The sequence below is a fragment of the Ambystoma mexicanum genome, chromosome 8 (assembly GCF_040938575.1).
Source record: "Ambystoma mexicanum isolate Mex_15411 chromosome 8, UKY_AmexF1_1, whole genome shotgun sequence".
NCBI classification, from domain to species: domain Eukaryota; kingdom Metazoa; phylum Chordata; class Amphibia; order Caudata; family Ambystomatidae; genus Ambystoma; species Ambystoma mexicanum.
The window spans coordinates 1,560,637,560-1,560,661,508 of record NC_090929.1 but is presented as its reverse complement, the minus strand read 5'-3'; the positions used below and the strand labels follow the sequence as shown (position 1 = coordinate 1,560,661,508).

At 51.5% G+C, this 23,949-nt stretch overlaps 1 protein-coding gene across 6 annotated transcripts in view; it reads right to left on the bottom strand.

Moving 5' to 3' along the window:
- The window catches only part of ADD3 (adducin 3), a 1,740,558-nt gene that overhangs the window by 631,747 nt on the left and 1,084,862 nt on the right, over positions 1 to 23,949 (bottom strand). For 5 of the 6 annotated variants that reach the window (XM_069611763.1, XM_069611762.1, XM_069611761.1 and 2 more), the window contains one exon: positions 973 to 1,126. In XM_069611763.1, the coding sequence (XP_069467864.1) occupies positions 973 to 1,126 (154 nt within the window). The remainder of the gene's footprint in view (positions 1 to 972; positions 1,127 to 23,949) is intronic. The other variant, XM_069611764.1, reaches the window with a different exon arrangement.

The window sequence follows — 23,949 nt, the reverse complement described above, 5'->3', positions numbered from 1 at the left end:
CCGTCACAATAAAGCTCAAACTGGCTACAATTGTTCAATGAAGCAACTGCCCAATACTTTATTTTACAAACAAATGATGTAAAATACAGTTTTCGGTGTAAGTGCATGTCTTATTAAAATGTTACACTCCAGGGAGCGGAAATATAGAAACTGAAAAATCCATGCTAAACCATTTTTGTAACCAAATCCTTGCCAGTGGTCAAGGGCTATTTGCGAAATGTTGACCAATTGTGAGATGTCAATCCACAGCCACATAAATGGCATACATTGGTCTACAATTGCACAAACTGCCCCTGGACACTGCCAATTTTTCATGTGTATTTTGTTTAACAAAGAAAACAACGTAACGTAGTAATACAGTTTCTGCATTGGATCAGGGGCCAGAGTATGCAACGGAAGAAATACAGGCATACACCTGGGGTGGATGCTGTGGAGTGTGTGATGGGTTTCCTGTGTAATACAAAGCCCCCCCTCTCCCGACACATCTTCACCCCCCTCAAACTTCCTCACATCCTTGCTCACACTAAGGCACCACTAGGAAGGTGAACAGAGTGTTTTTTCATTTTAACCGAGAAGGAACTTATTCTCCCAGTGATGTTTTTCCAAGGTTTGTCAGATTCATTGGAAAAACAGAAAGCTTACATATATTTAAACAAACTACAAATGTTGTGGCCCCAATAGAACACTTCTTTGTGTGAGGAGAACACTTACTTCAATTGTCACAAAAAGGGAGTTCAAAGATAGCCTGGTGTAGCAACAACTGAAGACATACTCCGACACACTTTGCCTAATGGCAAAATGGTATATACAGGAAGAAAAATTAAATTCACACAACAAGCTGGTGTAGGCCTGTGTACCTATGTCAGCATTGTGCAACTGATGCTTTACTTGGGCATCAAACACAGATCATATTACGAATGGTATGGATGCAAACAGTATGCATATTATGAGAGTATGAAAAATGCCACATACAATGTTCTTGCTTACTGAGGGGCGTCGATGCAAGTCCACCAAATGAACTTGAAATAACATAATCTGCTATTTGCTGTAACGCCAAGAGGCCAGATGGGTGATTTCCCTTCTGCATCTGATCCTGAATGAGGCCTTCAAGGTCTTCACGAAAAGCCTGCAGAGACATTTAAAGACAATCATGAAAAGTGTTCATCAGAAGAATGTAGGTGCACTGTACATCTTTCTGAAGTCTAATTCGAAAACCTTGCATTATACATTGAAATGATTTGGAAAATGAAATAAACTGGAGGCTCCTTGTAGATATTGGTTTGTGTGGATACTGTACAGCAGTAGATCGTTGACACTCATGTCCCATATGTTGGGGGTGGGGCGGACAGGAAAAGGTCCCCACGAGCAATGGGAGTTGATGTGAAGCGAGTCATATTGATGTGCCTGGGGGTGCGGCTACCTGAACGCGATGTGTGTGTGTGTATATATAAATAAATGCATTACTTACCGTAAAAGCATTTCTGATGGTTGTATCTGCTTAGATTCACATGCTGTGCATAGGTCCGACATCCAGTGGTCACTGCGGAGTATTGCATTTTGTTTTTCGTACTCGAAAAGGGGATGTCGACAAGGCGTGTCTGAAACACTATCCCTATAGTGACGTGCGTTGTACCCACAATCCCTCATGTGTCGAGGTCCCTCTGTTTGTATTTTTCTGCCCTGAGGGAGCCTTCTAGACGTGAGGGAGTACAGAAAAGAGATATAAAAGGAAGTCTATGTTCCTTCCATCCGAGCGGGGAGGAAGGGTGGGCGCATGTGAATCTAAGCAGATACAACCATCAGAAATGCTTTTACGGTAAGTAATGCATTGTCTTCTGATGTTTGTTAATCTGCTTAGAATCACATGCTGTGCATAGACTAGCGAGCAGTACCCGGAGTTGGCGGTGGGTTATGAGAAGGAACAGTAGAGAAAAGATGTCTTAATAGTGACTGTCCCACCTGGGAGTAAGATCTCGAGTGTGCATCTAGACAGTAGTGTTTTGTAAAGGTGTGCACAGAACTCCAGGTAGCCGCTTTGCAGATGGACTCAAGGGGAACATTTGCAATGAATGCTATGGACGCCCCCGTGCCTCGAGTAGAGTGTGCTCTTGGCTTAAAGGGCAATTCTCTCTTAGCAAGAGTATAGCAGAGAGTGATGCATTGAACAATCCATCTAGAAATAGTGGACTTTGAAACTGCATCCCCTTCTCTTCCTGCTGCCACCGAGACGAAGAACTGATTAGTCTTCCTCAGTGGTCGGGTTCTTTCCATGTAGAACATGACCGCTCTGCGCACATCTAGTGTGTGCAGACTTTTTTCTCCCAAGTAGGAAGGATTTTGAAAGAACGATGGTAGTTCTATACACTGGTTTACGTGGAATTTCGAAATGACTTTCGGTGCAAACCTTGGGTGCGTGCGTAGAACCACCTTATCTCTGAACTGTAACGAAGGGGTCTAGAACAGAAAGAGCCTGTAGTTCACTTACTCTCCTGATGGAGGTGATAGCTATTAGAAAAGCAGTCTTAAGAGTGAGGTCTTTAAGAGATGCTTTGTGCATGGGTTCAAATGGTGAGCCCATGAATCTGGTAAGTACCACGTTAAGGTCCCATCCGGGAGCTGGGTCAGCTATCGGGGGGTGTATTCTCTTTACTCCCTCCATGAAGGCCTTTATAACAGGGATCTTCCACCACAACACTGAGTTGGGAAGTGGTGTATGCAGAAAGTGCCGCTAGGTGGACTTTAATGGAATTGAACACTAGACCTGAATCCAATAAATGGGTCAGGTATAGAACAATGTGTGGGAGAGCAGTCAATCGGGTTGATGCTCTTTCCTCTGCACCAGATGACAAATCTCTTCCACTTGCTAGAATAGCAGTGGCGAGTGTTAGGTTTTCTGGCTTCCCTGAGGATATCCATGCATCTCTGCGGGAGCTGTAGATGTCCAAATTCTATGATCTCAGGAGCCAGGCTGCTAAATTCATGCTCTGCGGGCATGGATGCAGAGTCCTGCCCTTGTCTTGTGACAGCATGTTGTACGGGCAGGGGCGTTTCACTAGGGGAGATAGAGACATCTCCATCAAGTGAGCGAACCATGGCTGTCGGGCCCACATTGGGGCCACTAGTATCATGGTCACTTGTTCCTGGTGCATCTTGTGCACCACCTTGTTGAGAAGGGGAGTCGGGGGAAAAGCATAAACAAATTTCCCTGACCATTGAATCGACAGACCGTTCCCCTTGGATTGGTTCTGGGGGTACCTGGAGGCGTAACTTTGGCATTGTGAGTTCTCCAGGGTTGCGAACAGGTCTATTTCTGGGAATCACCATTGCGTGAAGACGTCGAAGACGATGTCTTCGTGCAGTCGCCATTCGTACTCTTCGGGCAGGGGGAAATCTCTGCTGAGTTTGTCTGCCAGCAGATTGAGTTCCCCTGGTACATGTTGTGACAGTAGGAACATGTTTTGTTTGAGAGCCCACTTCCATATATTTTGGGCCAGTTTGGACAGTCCTGGAGAGTGGGTGCCCCCCTGTTTGTTGATGTAGTACATGGCTGTGGTGCTGTCTGTAAGGACCATCACTGTTTTGCCTTGTAGGTGTTCCTGGAAGGCTTTTAGCGCCTTGAACACAGCTAGTAGCTCCAGTAGATTTATGTGTTTGGATGCTACGTTCGGAGTCCACACTCCGTGAGCAGTCTGATGGGATAGGTGAGCCCCCCCCATCCTGTGAGGGATGCGTCTGTGGTTAGAGTGGCTTCCGACGCGGATGTGGCAAAGGGTTTCCCTCTAACCAGGTTTTCCTTTGTCCACCACCGTAGCGAGAGAACCAAGGCCTGCGAGACCACCACTAGATCGTCCCATAGTCCGCTGGCCTGACACCACTGGCTGTTGAGACACTCTTGCATTGGGCGCATGCGCAGGCGCGCGTGAGGTTCCAAATAAATACACGACGCCATCATTCCTAGCAAGCGCATTGCTTTGCGTACCGTCACCCCTCGACCGGCCACATATTGAGGGATCTGAAACAGCATGTTTTGGACCCTCTCGTTGGAGGGGAAGACGAGGCCGTCCTTTGTTTGAATTAGAGCCCCTAGGAATTGTTTGATCTGGCTGTGGTCTAGGCTGGACTTCTTTTCGTTGATGGAGAAGCCCAGCTGGAACAAAAGGTATACAGTCTTTTGGGTTTTGGAGAAGCATGTTTCGTAAGAATCCCCTGTTATGAGCCAGTCGTCGAGGTAAGGGTAAACTGGGATGGACAACCTGCGCAGATGGGCCGCTGCCACTGCCAGTACCTTCGTGAATACCCTTGGTGCAGATGCTATGCCGAAGGGTAGCACTCTGAACTGGTAGTGTTTGCCCTCTATCATGAACCTGAGGTATTTTTTGTGCACTGGCAACATTAAAATATGAAAGTATGCATCTTTCATGTCTAGTGTTGTCATGTAATCTCCTTGTGATAGCAGGTTGATCACTTCCTGTAAGGTCACCATACGAAACTTCTGGGGTTTGACAAACTTGTTCGCTGGGCGCAGATCTAATACAGGGCGCATGGTTAGATCCTTTTTGGGTACAAGGAAGTACACTGAATAAATACCTTCCGTTACCTGAGATAGAGGCACGACCTCTATGGCTCCTTTTTCCAGCAGTTGTTCTACTTCTTGGAGAAGGATGGCAAGGTGTTCTGGTGTCATGCGTCGTCCCCTCGGGGGTCTGTATGTTGGGGAACCGTTGAATTTGATGCAGTATCCGTGGGCTACGGTGGAAAGTACCCACCGTTATTCCCTCCCATGCTGGAAGAAAGGATGTTAGCCGGCCCCCGACCGGTGTTGCATGGGAGGGGACGCGAATCTTCGCGTCACTTGGTGTTGTTGGGGGCTTGGGAGCCTCTGGGGGTGGACCCCCGACCTCTCTCTTTGCCACGGCCTCTTTGGCTGTACTGCCCACTATTGGTCTGGTAATTGGTGGCAGGGTACTGTTGCTGCTGATTCTGCTGGCGTTGACCACGAAAAAAGCGTTTGTTGCCATAGCCGCGTCTGATAGTGGGCTTAGAGATCTGGTCAAGAGTTTTGATAGTATCAAACTCTTTTTTAGCCATCTCCAGAGCCTCATCCACCGCTTTCCCGAAGAGGTTTGAGTCTTCAAAAGGTTTATTTATTAAAGACGCCTGTGTCTCCGGTTTGAACCCTGAGTTACGCAGCCATACATGGCGTTTTAGGAGTATTCCCTGAACCAGGGAATGTCCCGCTGTCTCTGCAGCATCCAGAGAGTTCTTCACAATGCTCTGGTTGACCTGGGTTCCTTCGCCAATAGTTGATAGCAGGCGTGTCCGTAGCGGTTCCGGCGCTTCTTCAGCGTCTTTGCGCAGTTTGGCCCACTGCGCGTCCGCGTAGCTAGCTAGCAAGGAATTGTTGTTCGCAATTCTTGCAGAAAAGGCAGCCAAGGATGTGACTCTCTTTCCATAATCTCTTGCCCTCCTTGTCAGGTGGTGCCTTCGCTGGTGGACAGCGGCACCCCTGCCCTCTTCCTTGTATTAGTTACAAGGGAGTCAGGAATAGAATGTCCCCTGATGTACAGCGGGTCTGAGGGTGAAGGAGTGAAAAGTTTTTCAATTCTTGGATTAACTCCTCTGATTAGTGCGGGCGTGGATAGCGAAGGGATGATTCTTCTCTTCACTGAAGCGAGGAGGGGAATGGTCTGGCTGACCGGGGGTTTCTCCTTAATTACTCTTTCCACAAAGTCAATTTCAGGAGAGATCTCCCCAGTGTCCAGTTCGAAATGTGCTGCTGCTCTGCGCAACAGGGCATTGAATGTGGGCTGATCGTCTATGGGAGACGTGTTCCTAACAGGTGAATTGTCAGGAGGATTTAGGTTCAGGACATCAGTGTCCAAATATACTGATGGGGATTGCCAGGGAAGTGAAGGCCCTTCTTCTGGATTTTCTCCGAAGCCTTCTCCTACCATGTCTGGGCTGTCTTCCAGACCTTCCTTCTGGTTCTGTCCCTCTTCATCGTCCACAAATTCATCCTCCTCCTCCAAGTATTGTTCCTCACCAGTGAGGTCATTCACATTATGGAAATCTGAGGCTATGTCCTGCTGGGAGGGGTTGAATAGTCTCGGATATTTAGCCCTGGGGCCCTCCTGAGGCCCTTCTCTTGTTCTCTTGGGAGTGGGAGGGTCTTCATAAACCTCTCCATCCTCTCCATGCAGAGATGGAGCCTTTCCATGGTCTCATGGGGTACCCCTGAGCGGTCTAGCGGGGAAAATTAGTGTCTTCCGCCTGAAAACAGCTCGACCTCTCCCATAACGTCGAGGAAAGTGTCCCGTCGCCTTCAGAAAAGCCTGCCGGTGTGCTGGGGGTCCCCCCGCCTGAAGGGGGTAGTCCCTGTCTTTCTTCGGGCCTTTTCGGCGTGTCTTTCGACCTTTGCGTAGCGCTCGACGTGTCTTTCGGCGTACGCTTCTGGGCGTCGGCTACAACGATCCTCGCCAAGCTCTTTGACTAATTTGTCAGAGGAGGGCTGTGGTTTCGACGTTACGGGTGTCGATCGTTCTACGGCGGCGTGCGCTCTCTGCTGGTGCGCGGCGGCCGATGGTTTTGGGGCGGCGCCCTTATTTGCCGAAAGCCCAGTCACTGGTCGCGGCTGCGAGAGGGGCTTCGAACCTGAACGGTCCGAGGAGGCCGCCGGTGGAACCTGCGTCTCCTTGGGCGCTGATGCTTTCTTCGTCTTCGACGAAGAAGAGCCGTGGGTTGTGTGCTTATGGGTGGTTGTCATGCGCCGCTTTCTCACCTGGCGTCTTTGGCCCCGCTGCCGCTTACGGACTTCCTGATTTCCGTCACGCTGACGCTACGTTCACTAAGCGGTCTAGTCTTTCTCTGCTAGGATGACCGTAGCGTTATTTAGCCACTCCTCTCCCTGGGTCCAGCGCGTTGCAACCTTCCACGGTCAGCTGCTTTGCCTCGCGGCCGCGGTCTTGCTACACGCGGTTTTCCTCTTGCTCCTCGAGCCTTTCCTCTTTCACCTCTCTTACTCTTCCCGGTCCTTCTCAGGTCCCCGCCTTCTGTTCTCTCCCTCCTTCCTACTTTCCCTCTTTCGTGCCCGGCTTTGTGCCTTTGGTTTTGTTTACTTTCGCTTCCGGTGTATGCTGGAGTGTACATATCCTACTGGGTCCTGTTGCTGCCTTCTCCCATTGTTCATCTGCTTACACGCCCAGCTACCATCAGGATACCTGCCGGTTCCAGGGGTTTTTTGCCTATTCTGGCTTTTTTCCCCCTTTTTTGTCCCTCCCGGGAGTGGGACACGGTCAGGGCGCATTTACACGCTCTCACTGTGGCTTCCTCTTGTGGGAGACACGCTCAGCCTCAAAAAAAAGAAAAGGACTACACGGCACATCGAGCGCTCAGCCCAGTTGAGGAGGATTTCGACTCCACAGGTGAGGAGGTTGAAGAGATAAAAAAGGGTTCTACAACTGTATTAGAAGTTGGTGCTGACAGTGGTAACGTTTGCGTCAGTGTCGCCGGGGTGTTCATCCCCACAAGCAGGGCATGAGCCGAGCCCGTCGGGGCCGGGGACAGACGACGAAGAGCGCGAGTGCTCTTTAGAGGGGTCTACGACTTCCGTAGCAGAGGTCGTGTTATCACGTTCCTCGCCACTGTGGGTGGTAGCAGCGGCAGGTGAGGAATCGGCCTTCGACATAGCGTAGGCCGCCCACCTCTTGACCCTACGGACTTTTAGAGTCTTTGGCTTAAGAAGCCGACAAGCCGTGCAACCCTCCTCCTTGTGATCGAGGGGCAAGCAGCGGTTACACCGTGAATGCTTGTCCTTCCAAGTGAACTTGCCCTTGCAACACAGGCAAAACCTAAAGGGTGTCCTCTCCATAGCTGAGGCAGTAAATCGTGATAACGACCCCAAGGGAAAGGAAGGGGAAAGGGAAAGGCATTCTCAGAAAGGAAACAAGAGATGTCCCACGACCCCACTCTCCCTACTGTATTTGGCCTGTGAGGCCAGGCCACGTGTTCGGCAACGCCGAAGGATCTCCTCCGCTCGTCCCCTCCGTCGAAGATCTTGCTCGGCGGAGAAACAGCTTCACAACTGCGTCGAGGGAGGAATCTATGTGTTATATATTATAAGAAAACGACCAAGGGTCGAGGAGATGAAATCTGCAATGTCTCTCGAGGAGCTCCGCATAAAGGCGACCAGTAGCTGGGCGGAAAAAAACAATCTGAGGGACCTCGACGCGTGAGGGATTGTGGGTACAACGCACGTCACTATAGGGATAGTGTTTCAGACACGCCTTGTCGACGTCCCCTTTTCGACTACGAAAAACAAAATGCAATACTCTGCAGTGACCACTGGATGTCGGACCTATGCACAGCATGTGATTCTAAGCAGATTAACAAACATCAGAAATATATATCTATATATGATACATTACTCACCGTAATCGTATTTCTGATGCTTGTATCTGCTTAGATTCACATGCTGTGCATAGGCCGACATTTAGTTGAAGCTGCGGAGTATTACAGTTTGTTTTTCGAAACTCGAAAATGGGCGTCGACACAGGGCGTGCCAGTAATACTATCCCTAGTGTGATGTCCACTGTACCCAAGATCCCTCACGCGGCTAGGATCCTCAGATTGTATTTTTTCTGACATGAGGTAGCATGAGGAGTAGCGTGAGTACAGATAATCAAAGCAGATAGAAAGGTAAGACAACAAGCAACCATGCGCCTTCTCTCAGAGGGGAGGAAGGGTGGGTCGCATGTGAATCTAAGCAGATACAAGCATCAGAAATACGATTACGGTGAGTAATGTATCCCTTCTGAGGCTTGTGGAATCTGCCTAGATCACATGCTGTGCATAGATTAGCGAGCAGTACCTGGAGGAGGTGGGATGTAAGAAGGGTCATGAGCAAATAAGTGTCTTAGAACCGCTTGTCCCACTTGTGTATCTGCCTTGGAATGGGTGTCAATGCAGTAATGCTGAGAAAGTGTGAATAGAGCTCCAAGTAGCTGCTTTGCAAATGGTGTCACGGGGTACATTTGCAATGAAAGCCAGAGTGGCCCCAATGCCTCTAGTAGAGTGGGCTCTTGACGTGAAAGGCAGAGTTCTTTCAGAGAGTGAGTAACACAGCTGGATACAGTTAATAATCCACTTCGAGATGGCACCTTTAGAGACGTGATCCCCCTCTCTGTCTGTAGCTACGGAGACAAACAGTTGATCTGTTTTTCTTAGCAGTCTGGTTTTATTTACATAGTAGAGGACCGCCCTACACACATCTAGGGTGTGTAGTTTCACCTCAGCCGAGCTTTGAGGGTCCTGGAAGAAAGCCGGAAGCTCGATGGACTGGTTTACATGGAATTTTGATATAAACTTAGGTGAGAACCTAGGGTGTGTGCGTAAAACCAGTTTGTCTTTATGGACAGTAAAGAAGGGATCCTGCACTGACAGAGCCTGAATTTCACTGACCCTTCTTATAGAAGTAATAGCTACTAAGAAGGCTGTTTTATAAGTCAGGTGTTTGAGACTGCTTTTATGCATGGGCTCGAAAGGGGGTCCCATGAGCTTGGCTAGCACCACATTAAGGTCCCACCCTGGTGGTGCGTTAGAAATAGGAGGGTGAAGTCTCTTTACTCCTTCCATGAAGGCTTTAACTACTGGTACTTTCCACCACAAGACCTTGCTATGGGAAGAGGTGTATGCCGACAGGGCTTCCAGGTGTACTTTCATTGAGTTAAAAACCAATCCTGCATCTAGCAGGTGGAGCATGTATGTAACAATAATGGAAGGAGTGCAATCAACAGGGTTGATTTGTCTACTCTGGCACCAGATAACGAGCCTCTTCCACTTGTCAAAGTAACAGTGCCTTGTGTTTGGTTTCCTAGATTCCTTTAGGATGTCCATACACCTCTGTGGTAAATTGAGATGTCCAAACTCTATGACCTCAGGAGCCATGATGCCAGGTTCATTGAGTTGGGTTGCTGGTGCACTGTTTGACCTTGGTGCTGGGACAGTAGGTTGTACCAGGCTGGAAGTTTGATGGGCTCACACACCGCCATCCTGCGTAGGTGTGGGAACCACGGTTGTCTTGCCCACATGGGAGCAACTAGGACGAGCGTCATTGACTCTTTGTTCATCTTGTTCACCACTTTCCTGGAGAGGAGTTGGTGGAAAAGCGTACTCAAACATCCCTGACCAGTTCATCCACAGGGCGTTCCCCTGGGAGTCTGGTTGGGGAACCTGGATGCAAATCCTGGGCATTGTCTGTTTTCGCTTGTGGCGAATAAGTCTATAGTGGGGAAACCCCACTGAGAGAAGATATCTTCTACGACCTCTCTGTGTAGAACCCATTCGTGTTCCTCTGGGAGGGAGTCTCTGCTCAGAGCATCCGCTAGGGAATTGAGCTCCCCTGTAACATGTTGTGATGACAGGAAGATGTTCCGTCTGAGTGCCCATATCCAGATTTTCTGGGCAAGCTTGGACAGATTTGGCGAACGAGTCCCTCCTTGCTTGTTCAGGTAGAACATGGCTGTTGTGCTGTCCGTCCGGATTTGCAATGACAGGTTTAGTAGGTGGGGCTCGACCGCTTGAAACGCTCTGAATACAGCGAGAAGCTCGAGCAGGTTGATGTGGTTCTTGGCCACTGAGGGAGACCAGAGACCCTGAGCTGTGTGGTGGAGATGGTGAGCTCCCCACCCCGTCAGACATGCATTGGTAGTGACTACTGCCTGTACTTCGGGATCGTAAAAGGGTTTCCCCTGTGCGAGATTCTCTCTTGTCCACCAGTGAAGGCTTTGTACCAGTGTTGGCGAAACGACCACTAGATCGTCCCACTGACCACTTGCCTGAGACCACTGTTTCGCCAACCATTCCTGCATGGGACGCATGCGCAGGCGCGCGTGGTGCACCAGGTAAATACATGACGCCATCATGCCCAGTAAACGCATTGCTTTGCGTACCGTTATTTGGCAACCGGACTGATAATGCGGAATTTGCAGTAGTATATTCCGAATTCTTTCCTCTGAAGGAAAGGTCAACCCCTCTTGAGTATCTAGGATTGCTCCTAGGAACTGTTTGGAGGTGCTTGGCACCAGGCTTGACTTTTTCTCATTGATTGAGAAGCCTAACTCATGGAGGAGGTCGATATTCCTTTGAATGTTTGTCCTGCAAATTACTGGGGTTTCCCCAGTTATGAGCCAGTCGTCCAGATAAGGGTACACCGGGATTGCCTCCCTGCGTAGGTGTGCAGCCGCCACCGCCAGTACCTTGGTGAATACCGTTGGTGCAGAAGCTATCCCGAAGGGCAGTACCTTGAATTGGTAGTGTCGACTGTCCACCTTGAAGCGCAAGTACCTCCTGTGCGCTGGGAACATGGAAATATGAAAATAGGCATCTTTCATATCCAAGGTTGCCATGTAATCCCTTTTTTAGGAGGGGGATTACCTCTTGTAGCGTAGTCATATGAAACTTTTGGGGCTTGACATACTTGTTGGCAGGCCGTAAATCCAATACTGGGCGCATTGTTAAATCTTTCTTTGGCACAAGGAAGTAAGTTGAATAAATACCCTTGTTTACCTGGTGTCCCGGGACGAGTTCCATATCGTCCTTTTCTAGCAGAATGGCGATCTCCTCGAGGAGAATCTTCTGATGTTCTAAAGAGTGTACTCTTTGTCGTGGAGGATGGTTCCGGGGACGCTGCAGTAGTTCTATACAGTACCCTGTGGATACTGTTGACAGCACCCATCTGTCTGATGTGATCCCTTCCCAAGCCTGGGTGAAGTTGGAAATGCGTCCCCCTACTGGGGTTGCGTGAGAAGGGACCCTGACCTGAGCGTCACTGCTTTGGTGGGGGCGTGCCGCCTCCCTTGCTGGGGCTGCCTCTGCCTTTACCACGACCTCTCCTATTACCCCTGCCGTAACCCTGGGTAGACTGTTGGCTGTTCCACTGTGAACCCTGCCCCTGGGAATAGTTAGATCCTCTCTGGGAATTTTGGCCGCGTGGGCGACGAAAATTACTATTCCCTCTCTGTTTAGGGGGTTCATTGGTTAACTGGCCAAGGGACTTCAGTGTCTCGTATTCGTCCTTGGCATTCTTCAGTGCGTCTTCGACCGCCTTACCAAACAGATCGGCTTCCACCGGTTTGTCCAACAATGATGCCTGGGTTTCTGCCTTAAAACCAGACTGCCGTAACCACGCATCTGCGTTGTCCGCAGCGTCAAAGGTTGCTTTCAAAATGCAACCAGACACGGCTCTTCCCTCGGCGGAAATCCGAGCTAACTGGCCCTTTAAGGGTTCAGGAGCAGAGGCTATGAGTGCCGCGACTTCTTCCCACTGATGGCAGTTGTAGCTGGCCAACAGGGTGGTGGAGTTTGCAATCCTTGCTTGATAGGCGGACGTTAAAGCTACTTTCCTGAAGAAACCATTAGTTTTTTGCTCTCCTTGTCGGGAGGAGCTTCGGACGATGACAAGGGTGTTCCAGCCCTCTTACGAGTGTTAGTGACAACTAGGGAGTCTGGCTTCAGATGTCCCCTTATATAGAGAGGGGAAGACTGGGCTGCCCTGAAAAGTTTTTCAATCCTGGTATTGACTGCTCTGGTGAGGTTCGGGTTCACCAGGGACGGGTCTATTCTTCACTGAATGGACTTGAGGATCGGGATGGTCTGGACAACAGGCCTCCTTTCTCCCACTAACTCCTCTGCTAAGTCCCTCTCCTCCTGGACACCGTGGGTGTCAATATGGAAATGTTCTGCTGCACGTGCGAGAACCTCGTTTAGGAGGGGTTGGTTATCGACAGGGGAGTCGGTAACTGGGGCTTCGTTTTCTACCAGGGAATCTTCTCTGTAGGTTTCAGGGTCTTCCTCTTCCTCGTCCTCAAGTATCCCGTCCCGGTTTGTTCTTCTACCATGCCAAATTCTTGGTCCTCACCAAAGGAAGCTTCTCCTTGATACAGTGAGTATGGTCTTGAGTATGGTTGTACCTCGAAGGGGTCTGTAGACCTCATCAGTGTTTCAAACCGGGGCTTCTTACTCGGGGGGATAGGATCATTAAAGCCTGAGGGTGTCGCCCCTTGTGGATCATACGAAAGGAAATGGTCTGGATTTTTATCGTAAAAATCAGCCAAAGACGACATCCTTTACATGACCCTATCTGTCTTCACTGGACCATTTTTTGGAACTGGGAATGACTCTCAGCAAGTCTCGGGGATTTATCTTGAGTAGATTTAGTTTTAGACATATCAGCAGACCTGGTCTTGTCTGTCTGTTTAGGGGGAGTGGTGCGTTTCACAGGTGTGGAAGAGTGCAAAGGCTGCTTCTTCTGCGGTTTTCCCCCCTCCCCGTGAGTGGACAAATGTTTTCCCTGTCCTTTTGTGGCTCTGGAGGTTTTCGACGCCTGGCGTCGAGGATCGGGGGTAAGGTCCCTGTCCTTCGAGCGTGGGGCCTCGCTGATTTTGACTGCGGGCTCCGACTCCTGGAGCGCGGCCTGGGGGTGGAAGTCGTCTTCGTCCTCAGACGATCGAACTTCTGTTAGCCTAGGGAGCGAGGCACTCTTGGCAAGAGTGGATGATTGCCTGGAGTCATGCGGCGATCTCGATCGAGAGCGCCCAGAGGACACCGAATCGGACCATTCTGTTTGTGCGTTTAGTGTGTGTGAAGCGCTTGTGTCGCTGGGGGTCTTCTCCGAGGTCGGGGACTTGCGCTCGGCTGTCTTTCGACACCGTAATGCCCTCGCCGTCCGAAAGTACGGCGTCGCTGCCGTCGCTGAAGGCGCCCTCCGCTGCCATGGCCGCTTGCCTGGCGTGGTGGGCCCAACGCTTCGAACGGTCCTTAAGTGTCTGCAGTTTGCTTCGGGGTGGTCCCTCGGCAAGCAGAGATTGCGTGCCTGTCGACCCAAGGGTATTTACGATTGCACTTGGGGCAGAATTGAAAAGGGGTACCCTCCATACGCACCTTGAGGCAGCGGGCTGTTAAGTGTAGGAAATGTATAAGGTGTACCTATATACCAAGAGTGTAGAGTATGTACAACCCCCCACTATCCCTACTTGTAGGGCCGAGGCCAGCGGCCTTCCAAGGCCCGGGCCGAGGCCCAAATCCGTCGTGCAGAGGCCGACGGTCGATTTCTTCTCCAGCTGGCGTCGAGTGTCAAAGTTCGACTTTGGGATGGGAAAGGATGCAAATAAATTAATATTTTAGCAAAGTATGGCTAAGGCCAGGGGACTCCGCAAAATGCTTCCGACCAGTATGGCGGAAAAAAACAATCTGAGGATCCTTGACGCGCGAGGGATTTTGGGTACAGTGGACGTCACACTAGGGATAGTATTACTGGCACGCCCTGTGTCGACGCCCATTTTCGAGTTTCGAAAAACAAACTGTAATACTCTGCAGCTTCCACTAGATGTCGGCCTATGCACAGCATGTGATCTAAGCAGATTCCACAAGCCTCAGCTATATATATATATATATATATATATATATATATATATATATATATATATATATATATATATATATATATATATATATATATATATATATATATATATATATATATATATATATATATATATATATATACACATACACACACATATATATATACACACACACACACACACACACACACTTTAGTTTGCTTCTACCGTGTTAGCCAAGGGCTGATCCCTTAATTAGGCTAACCAAGTCATTTATTTTGCAAATTTGCGAGCTTTTGTGGACTGTCTCCAATTCCTCAGGCAGAAATTAAGCATTTGAAAAACAGCACAGCATTGCAGCTTACATAGCCCCATGCAGATAACCCATTATCTGTGCCTGCCTGAACCAGATTTGTAGTTTTGCTAAAAAAAAAAAAAAGGCACGTGGATGTTCAACTTCCCCACACATAGCAATCTTCAAAGCCTAAATGGTACACTCCAAGTAGGGCAGGGTTCAGTGAAAGGGTAGCACAGAAAATCGTAGTTTAACGAGTCATTACACAAAAGCTCGCAAATATGCAAAATAAATGACTGTTCGTCTAATCAAGGTATTGACTCGTGCTGCATTAGCAACCCTGGAGTTAAGGTGAGTCAGACTCCCATAAGAAAATGCTATTAACTTTTGATTCGAGTAACGATTTGACCGGAATTTCGAAAGTGATTAGGGACTTGCAGGGCCTGCCCACACTGCAAAGATCCGTAAAGATGCGTAAAAAAAATAAGAAAAAAAAAAAGAAAGGCAAGTTAAGATGACTTTTTCCTCCAAAGTTGCGGCCTACTTCCCATTTATTTTCCCATAGACAAAGGTCAATTTTTGCCAAAGCACACAGCTCAAATCGCTGGGCGGATTTGGAACATGTACAAAGAACTTGGGTAAGAAGCGAGAAACCCGCGATCCATGGTTGGTTTTGGGTTATTCTGTGCAGTTATTTAAATATTTGATGAAGAAAGGGATGCTCCCTTCTAAAGAATCTGTTGTATTTGCACAAAACGGGGTGCTTTTAGAAATGAAAAAAGCTGCCATCTCGATGTGAGAGATGAGGGGGGCAGGTGGTGAGGGCCAGGAAATCATTTGTTTCCACGTGTTTTCCGATATGAAAGCTAAATTCGAGGCTATAAAGGACTACAGATAGCCGAGGGTATGTGTAGTTCAGTACCCGCGGTTACAGTTTTTGTAAAAGATGTTTTTACAGCTATAGTAACGTCAAATCACTGCCCATGGCCAAAGGGCATGGCAAGTGACATGATTGCCATCCAGGTATCTTCCCTTATTTAATTGCACTCTGCTGCTTTAGTGCTTGGAGTCTCTGTTAGTGACTGAACATCCTAGTGGGTGTGAACAGCACATGGGCACTAAACCAGCATCCATATGTTTTTGAATCCCCCACAAATCACATCTAATCATTGGAAAAATAACTCCACAACCTCCACATGTACTGTCCTGAAGAGGACCGGTCCCGGCTCTTGCTGGAGACCTGCATAGCCCCAAACTATAGTTTGACAGTCCTTCAACTGGAGTCATGAGATTCTTCTCTCATGTGTGAAATACATCAACTGATTAGTTCATTTAGCGAGACCATATTGTCATCCTAGCAAACTGCTTAGTCTTAGGTTTGCTGCAGCGAAGTAGATCAATAGGATATATTGCCTTGTTCATCTGTCCACAATCGTGTTTTTGTGACGTTATGTTCATTCATTTTATTTTTTCATATATGTTGAATATGATTGTGAATGTGACGCGAATGCTGTGTGTGTAGGGTTGAGGGGTTAGGGGAGTCTTTCCCTTCATTAGTTTTGTAGAATTGCCTTTAGTCATTTTTCTTTAATTGTTTGTTATAATGAATTGTTTTCTCTTTGAGGCACAGATGGTAAGATGAAATATTAACCATCCGTCATATGTGTATGCTCATTATGTTGATCGATGCTTGTATTTTGCATTTAAAAAAAAGAAGATTATATTCTCTCAACTAAGCAATCGGTTGAAGCAGTGCCTTCCTCCCTGCGTCCAGGATGTTGGGTAAAGGGGTATTCATTTTTTCTTGAAATTTCAGATTGGGGTTTACCAATGTTGTTTCTGCCACGATTGTGGCGCAATTACTAATACTGTGCTAGAGTGCTGTACAAAAATCTCCCCCCCCCCCATTATCGCGCTCAAGCAGAGCAGGGGCTTCAGGGGTGTCCGCTGCTATCCTTGGTTGCAGTAACAGAGACCCAGTGGCATCAGCACTGCCCCACGTAAGTGAGAGGAACTGACACTGCATCGGTGGCAAACGTGCTATGCACAAAAGTTAAATGGGGTTTGGGGAGGTGCGGGTTGGAGGATTGCGGGCAAAAGTGATCCGATTGCCACGCCACAATTGTAGTCGACATTTTCATCGCCGGAATTACGGGCGTCGCAGTGATCATAGATTCTGCACAGGCACTTTTTCAAAAGCTTGCACCCATGAATATATGCACAGTAAGGAACAAGTTACTTACCTGTAACTGTTGCTCTCCAGCATGGGTCTGGAATGGATTCACATGCATAAGAATAAGGAAATACATAGCAGTACACACATGCACAACCACGGGAGGTGGCAACAGGCTCAACATTAAGCAATACAACAACTCAACATTAAGCATCTCTTACCTCCTCACCAGGCTCACCTTAAGCGAACAGGTTGCGCAGCACTGCTTGGCCGACCCTGGACTCCTCCCTGGAGTCCCGATCGACGCAGTAGAATCTTGTGAAGGTGTGCGTCAACCTCCACGTCGCAGCCCTGCAGATGTCCAGCAGGGGCACACCAGACAGGAACGCCGTGGTAGCAGCGATCGCTCTGGTCGAATGGGCTCTCGGACGGCCGGGCAGCGGTCGATTTGCCAACCGGAGACAGTGCATGATGCAGCCGGAGAGCCATCTGGAAATGGAAGTCTTCGAGAGAGCCTTCCCTTGATTCACAGTCCCAAAGTTCACGAACAGCTGTGATGTCTTCCGAAACTCTTTGTGCGGTCCACAGAGAACTTCAGCGCTCTAGCTACGTCCAGCGAGTGCAGAGTCCTTTCAGCCGGCGACAAAGGAGACGGGAAGAAAACTGGCAACACCAAGGGTTAGTTGAGGTGGAAGTTCGACGGCACCTTGGGCATGAAGGAGGGGTGCGTCCTCAGCACCACCCTTGTGTCGTGAAACGTCAAGTATGGCGGCTTGCAAGATAGGGCCTGGATGTCTCCCAGGCGTGCAGAGGTGATGGCCACGAGAAACACTGTCTTCCACGACAGAAACTTCAACGGTGCCGAATGCATAGGCTCAAATGGGGCCCCCACCCATGAGCCTGGTCAGCACCACGTTGAGCTCCCATGCCGGGGCAGGGGCCTTCACCGGCAGGAATGATCGGAACAATCCTTTCATAAATTCCTTCACCAGTCGATGAGACCACAAGGACGCCCGTCCCGTAGTTCTGGTGTATCGTGAGATGGCGGCCAGATGCATCTTGATGGAAGCGTGAGCTAGTCCAGCCTTGGCCAATGACAGTAGGTAAGGCAATACTTGAGGGGCCGTAATCCGCAGAGGGTTAATCTTCTGTACATGGCACCAGACAGAACCTCTTCCATTTATGTCCGTAGCACCTGAGAGTTGGATGCCCTGGCCTTTGCAAGAACCTCTCTGCAGTCGGCCGGGATGTCGTACCCTCCAAACTCTAGTGCTGCAGGAGCCAGGCCTGCAAGTTCAGCGACTCCGGGTTGTGGTGAAGAATGGCGCCTCCTTCTCTGGAGAGAAGATCCGCGTCCATCGGCAGCTTGACTGGCGTGGACGTTGACAAGTCCAGAAGGTCCGGGAACCAGATCAGTCTCGGCGATGCCGGTGCGACAAGGATCATTCTGCACCGGGACCTCTTGAGCTGGTTGATGAGCCGGAGCAGCAACGGCAGCGGCGGGAACGCATAAAGAAATAGGCCGTCCCAGGGGAACGAGAAAGCATCGGCCATGCTCCTCGGCTGGGGGAACCTGCTGGCGAACCTCCGGCACTTGGAATTCGTCGCAAAGGTCGATTTGGGGTTCGCCCCATCGTCGGAAGAGTCGATCCACTTGATCCTGGCGAATTTCCCACTCGTGGCACGAGCGCAGCTCTCTGCTGAGTGAGTCGGCAATCGTGTTTTTTATTCCTGCCAGATGAACGGGCACCAGAAACATCCCTTGGGCGACGGCCCATCCTGGGCTTCCTTGGATAGGGCAGGGGATCTGGTTCCGCCCTGCTTCCGGATGTAGAACATCGTGGCGGTGTTGTCGGTGAAGATCCTCACCACCTTGCCCTTGAGGGACGGAAGAAAGGAACAAGTTACTTACCTGTAACTGCTGTTCTCCAGCATGGGTCTGGCATGGATTCACACCGCCGGGGGGACGCGCGGGCACCTCTTTAGAAACGCGAGCGCGTAACCCTGAGCTAGGGCGTCCAGCACCCAACGGTCGGTGGAGATTGACTCCCACACGCTGACGAAGCTCGCCAGCCGGCCTCCCACCAGGGTGCTTCGGTGGGGGCCCGACCCCACGGCCTTTCAGTCCTGCTTCGACGAGGCTTTGCCGCCTTGGCGACGACGGCGGGGTCCGCCTGACTTGCCTCGTCCCCTGTAAGCTTCCTGTGACGACGAACAGGCCGCTTGACGGTAGGTGGAAAATCCGCCGCTGGAACCTTTGGAGGCACCCAGTTTGCCTCTGCCGCTCCGAAAGGGCGGCCGCTGCTGCTGGAGAACCCCAAGAGCCCGGGACGTCTCCACCTTGATGGCTTGAAGGGAATCGTCCACTGTTTTCCCAAACAGGTTGTTTCCGTCGAACGGCATGTCAAGACTCTGGTCTGCACGTCCTGACGGAAGTCGGTAGCCTTGAGCCATCCACGCCGCCTAAGGCACACGCCGTTGCCCAACTGGCAAAATCCAGTGTCAGCGATGTCCGTCGCAATCGTAATGGCGTGGTCCGACGCCACCTATCCTTCCTGCAAGATCTCTAGGGCTTCCGCCCTCTTGTCTGGTAGGAAGTCCAGCAGGGGGGCCAGTTTGTACCACAACTCCCTGTCGTAGCGGGCTACGATAGCCAAGGCGTTGGCCGCCTTAATCGTCGTCGCTGCCGACGAGATGACTCTGCATCCCATCGTGTCTAATTTCTTTCCCTCGCCGTCCGGCCGGGAGGTCGACGTAGAGGCCGCAACCCCCCCCCCACTTTCTTCCTGGCCACCGCGGAGACGACCGAGTCCGGGGTCGGCTGTGCCCAAAGGCACAAGGGGGACGCGTCCGGGACCCAGTACTTCTTCTCGTACCAATCCCTTCTAGCCGGCGTCGTGGATGGGTTCTTGAGGAGGGCGAGGCCCTCATCCCAAATATCGTCTAGTAGAGGTACAGCGAGTACCTTCTTCTTGGCCTCGTGCCGTTGATAAAGGAAACCTTCCTTCTCTTCCGGGCAGAGCTGGAAAAGCTCGGATGCCCTGGCGATCATGGAGTGAAACGATCCAATCTCGTCGGGCGGGGAAGCCCGGGTGGGAGGTGACGACAGGAGATCCTCGTCGTAAACCTCGTCGTCTGTACCCGTCGCGGCCGTGTTAGTCCCCGTATCATCCCCACATGTCGTGGACGGGGAGGAGGGCTGAACAGGGCGCGATGGCTGAAAAGGAGGTGGAGGATGAATCCTTCTCTTAGGGGGAGGGCTCCAAGAAGGGCCTGGCTCTGGGTCACCCGTCGGGAGCGGTTCCTCCGTTGGCGGTACCAGCAGTCTCGTCCTTATCTCCGAGCATAAGGACTGTATAGCCAACAAAATGGCCGCCGAGTTGTCTTGCGGCACTGGTTGAGGGGAGTCCGACTGGCGGTCAGGAGCCCCGTCGGCACCCTCGACGTTCGTTGTCTCCTACGTCGGGGTCCCTCCCGACAGGCTGGTCTTCTTCCAAGCCAACGCCGTGGCTTAAGACTTCGATCAGCTCCTCCTCAGAGGTTGAGGCCGAATCCACGACGACCTCCTGCCCCCCTTTTTCTTCTCCGTCGGAGGTTTCACGGGGGTGTTGTCGATGGGCATGAAAGAGGACTCCCTCCGTGGTGGCAGGGAGACTCTGGGCCCGGAGGTCGCCACCACTGGTGTAGCCTCCACAGGCTGAGCCAGGGCCGCCGCATCTGTCTCGATAGAGGCCTTGGCCTGGTGGATTAAGGCTTTCACCACCTTAGGTGCGCTCACCGCCTTCTCCTTGGGGGGGGGGGGTGGGGGAGTCACCGCCTCGCTCCCCCTCCGATGGGCCTTCAAGCTCAACCGGGGTCTCTCCAGGAGCTTTGCTGGGTGCTCGGCCTTCCTCTTACCCGAGCCAGAGCGTTGATGGCGCCGGGGAGGATGCGCCCTGCCTGGCGCCCGTAGAGCCCGACCGTTCGGCGCTCCCGGTGCCAGCGGACTCGCGGTGCTTGGCCTTCTGTTGGACCCCCGTCGCCAGGGTGCCCTCAAAGGGCTTAGAAGACTGATCGGACTTCTTCTTCTCGCCTGACAGGCTCTTTCCTTCCAGCCAGTTGGCGAGACGTTGATGGCGGTCCTTCATGGTCCGCTCCGACATATTGCCGCAAAACGCACAGTCCTTCTCCAAGTGCGTCTTGTCCTCATGTAGGCAGTAAAGGCAAAGGGGGTGTTCGTCCACCTTAAAGACATTCTGAAGCTGGCATCCAGGGCAAACCCTGAACAGCTTTAGGGGCATCGAGCTTCCCTTCTCCTGGGTCATGTCCGAGATGGGCCTGAGAAACTTCTGGAGTCTTCCAAAAGCGTGGCTCGACGTAATCTTCACCCTTGAGGGGCGTAGACGAATCCGACACGGGTCCCCGTTAATCGGAAGAAACGGTGGAGCTTGAGGCTCTTTTGACTGAAAAAAAGAGCAATTTTTCTGAGAAAAAACATGAAAAAAAGCACTAGCGCTCGAGAGCAATAGCACGAGGATCCCAACACTTGAACGTGCGGTAAAAATCTGAAGATGGCTGCCAGAGGCGGGGCTTAGGTAGAGGGCAGTCATTGGCTGTGGTCAGTATGACGCAGAGATCAGTGATTGGTTACTACTACGAAAGACAGATCAGAAATGAAACTGATACTGATTTTTTCTTTACCGAGGATTCCCAGCCTGACGACGGGGAATATTCATGAGCATGTGAATCCATGCCAGACCCCATGCTGGAGAAAGACCCGAGGGCCCAGAACACTGCGCAGAGCTCCAAGATGTTGATGTGGAGTGACTTCTCCTCCGGGAGCCAAAGGCCTCTCACGTGAAATTCTCTGGAGTGCGCTCCCCAACCTTCCAGGGAGGCATCTGTCGTCACCGTCACCTGGTGACCTGGGGTCTGAAAGTCCGTGCCCGCCGACAGATGAGAGCAGGTACCCCACCACCGGATCGCCTGACGGAACGTCTCATTGAGTGATCCTGTACTCGAAGCTGCCCGTCGACTGGACCCAGCGGGCGTCAAGGAACTCTTGTAAGGGGCGCATCCGAAGCCTGCAAAGGCGCACCAGATAAATGCAGGAGGACATCATCCCGAGGAGGGACTTGGTAGATCTTACCCTGGCCATGTCCGTGGCCAGCAGACGCTGCACCTTGCCCAGAATGATCCTGGTCCTTTCCTCCGACGGCGAGGCCAGCCCCGCCACTGTGTCGAGCTTGGCTCCCAGAAACAAGGCGACTTGCGACAGAACCATGTGGGATTTTGGAAAGTTGATGGAGAATCCCAGGTCCGTGAGCAGCTGGACAGTCTTTGCAGTGTGCTCCACGGCGAGCTCCCTTGTCCTTGCCCAGATGAGCCAGTCGTCCAGGTAGGGGTAGACGTGGATCCCCTGTAGGCGGAGCCGCGCCGCCACCGGTGCGAGGAACTTGGTGAATACCCTGGGTGCCGACTTCAATCCGAACGGGAGGGCCTTGAACTGGTAGTGCCGCCCTTGGACCAAACACCTGAGGAACTTTGTGTCTTTTTAGAATGGGGATGTGGAATTACGCATCCTCCAAGTCCAATGACAACAGGAAATCGCCCTCCTCCAGCTGTCCCAGCACGTGCTGGAGGGCGATGATCCGGAACTTCTGTGCCTTGATGTACTTGTTCAGTCGTCGCAGGTCCAGGATGGGGCGCCATCCCCCGGTCTTCTTTTTACGAGGAAGTACCTTGAGTAAACTCCGGAGCCCCGAAGCCTCTTTGGGACGAGCTCGATGGCACCCTTCTTGAGCATCGCCCTTACTTCCAACAGTAGTTGAGGGACGTGATTTTCCTTCCTGGCCACGGGTGGAACGCGAGGGCACTTCTGAAACTCGAGGGCGTGCCCTTGGGCCAGGGCGTAACGGTCGGTGGAGATGGACTCCCACACGCTGACGAACTTCGCCAGCCGGCCTCCCACCGCGGTGCTTCGGCGGGGGCCCGACCCCACGGTCGGTTCAATCTTTTTTGGAGGCCCCCTTGCCTCCTTGACCTCCCCGTCGACAACGGGCACCACCTGACTTGCCGCGTCCCCTGTAGGCTTCCTGGGACAAAGATCTTGCCGCTTGGCGGTACGTGGAGGAGCCACTGCCGGATCCCTTGGAGGCACCTTGTCTGCCTCGGAGCTCCGAAAGGACAGCCGTCGTTGTTGGAGCACTCCCAGTGCCCGAGCAGTCTCGTCTTTCTTGATGGCCTGAAGGGACTCATCAACCGCTTTCCCAAACAGGTTGTTCCCGTCGAAAGGCATGTCCAAAAACTTGGTTTTTATGTCCTGGAAGAAATCCGTCACATTGAGCCATCCTCGTCATCTCAGGCAAACGTCGTTGCCCAACTGACGGAAACCGGTGTCGGCGATGTCGGTTGCCACCGTGATGGCGTGGTCCGAAGCAAGCTCACCTTCCTTTAGGATTTCAAGGGCCTCAGCCCTTTTGGCGTCCGGAAGGAAGTCCAACAGAGGGGCGATTTTGAACCACAACTCCCTGTCGTAGCGGGCTACGATAGCCAGGGCGTTGGCCGCCTTGATAGTCGTCGCTGCGGATGAGATGACCCGTCGTCCCATCGTGTCAACCTTCCTGCCCTCGCCGTCCGGCGGGAAAGTTGATGTCGAGGCCGATGCCCCCCCAGCTTTCTTCTTTGCCGCTGCCGAGACGACCGAATCCGGGGTAGGTTGCGCCCAAAGGCACAAGGGGGCAGCGTTGGGGACCCAGTACTTCTCGTACCGGTCCCTCTTTGCCGGCACCGTGGCAGGGTTATTGAGGAGGGCGAGCCCCTCATCCCAGATGTCATCAAGAAGTGGTACGGCGAGGACAGTCTTCCTTTTGGCCTTGTGCCGTTGGTAAAGGAACCCTTCCGTCTCTTCTGGGCAGAGCTGGAAGAGCTCGGATGCCCTGGAAATCATGGCATGAAAAGATCCAATCTCGTCTGGAGGAGACGCCCGAGCATGGGGCGATGGGGGACACGTCCCGTCGTCACCTCCGTCGTCATCTGTACCTGTCGTAGCCGTGTCCGTGCCTGTATCATCCCCGTGGGTAGTTGACCGGGGAGAAGGCAGAGGT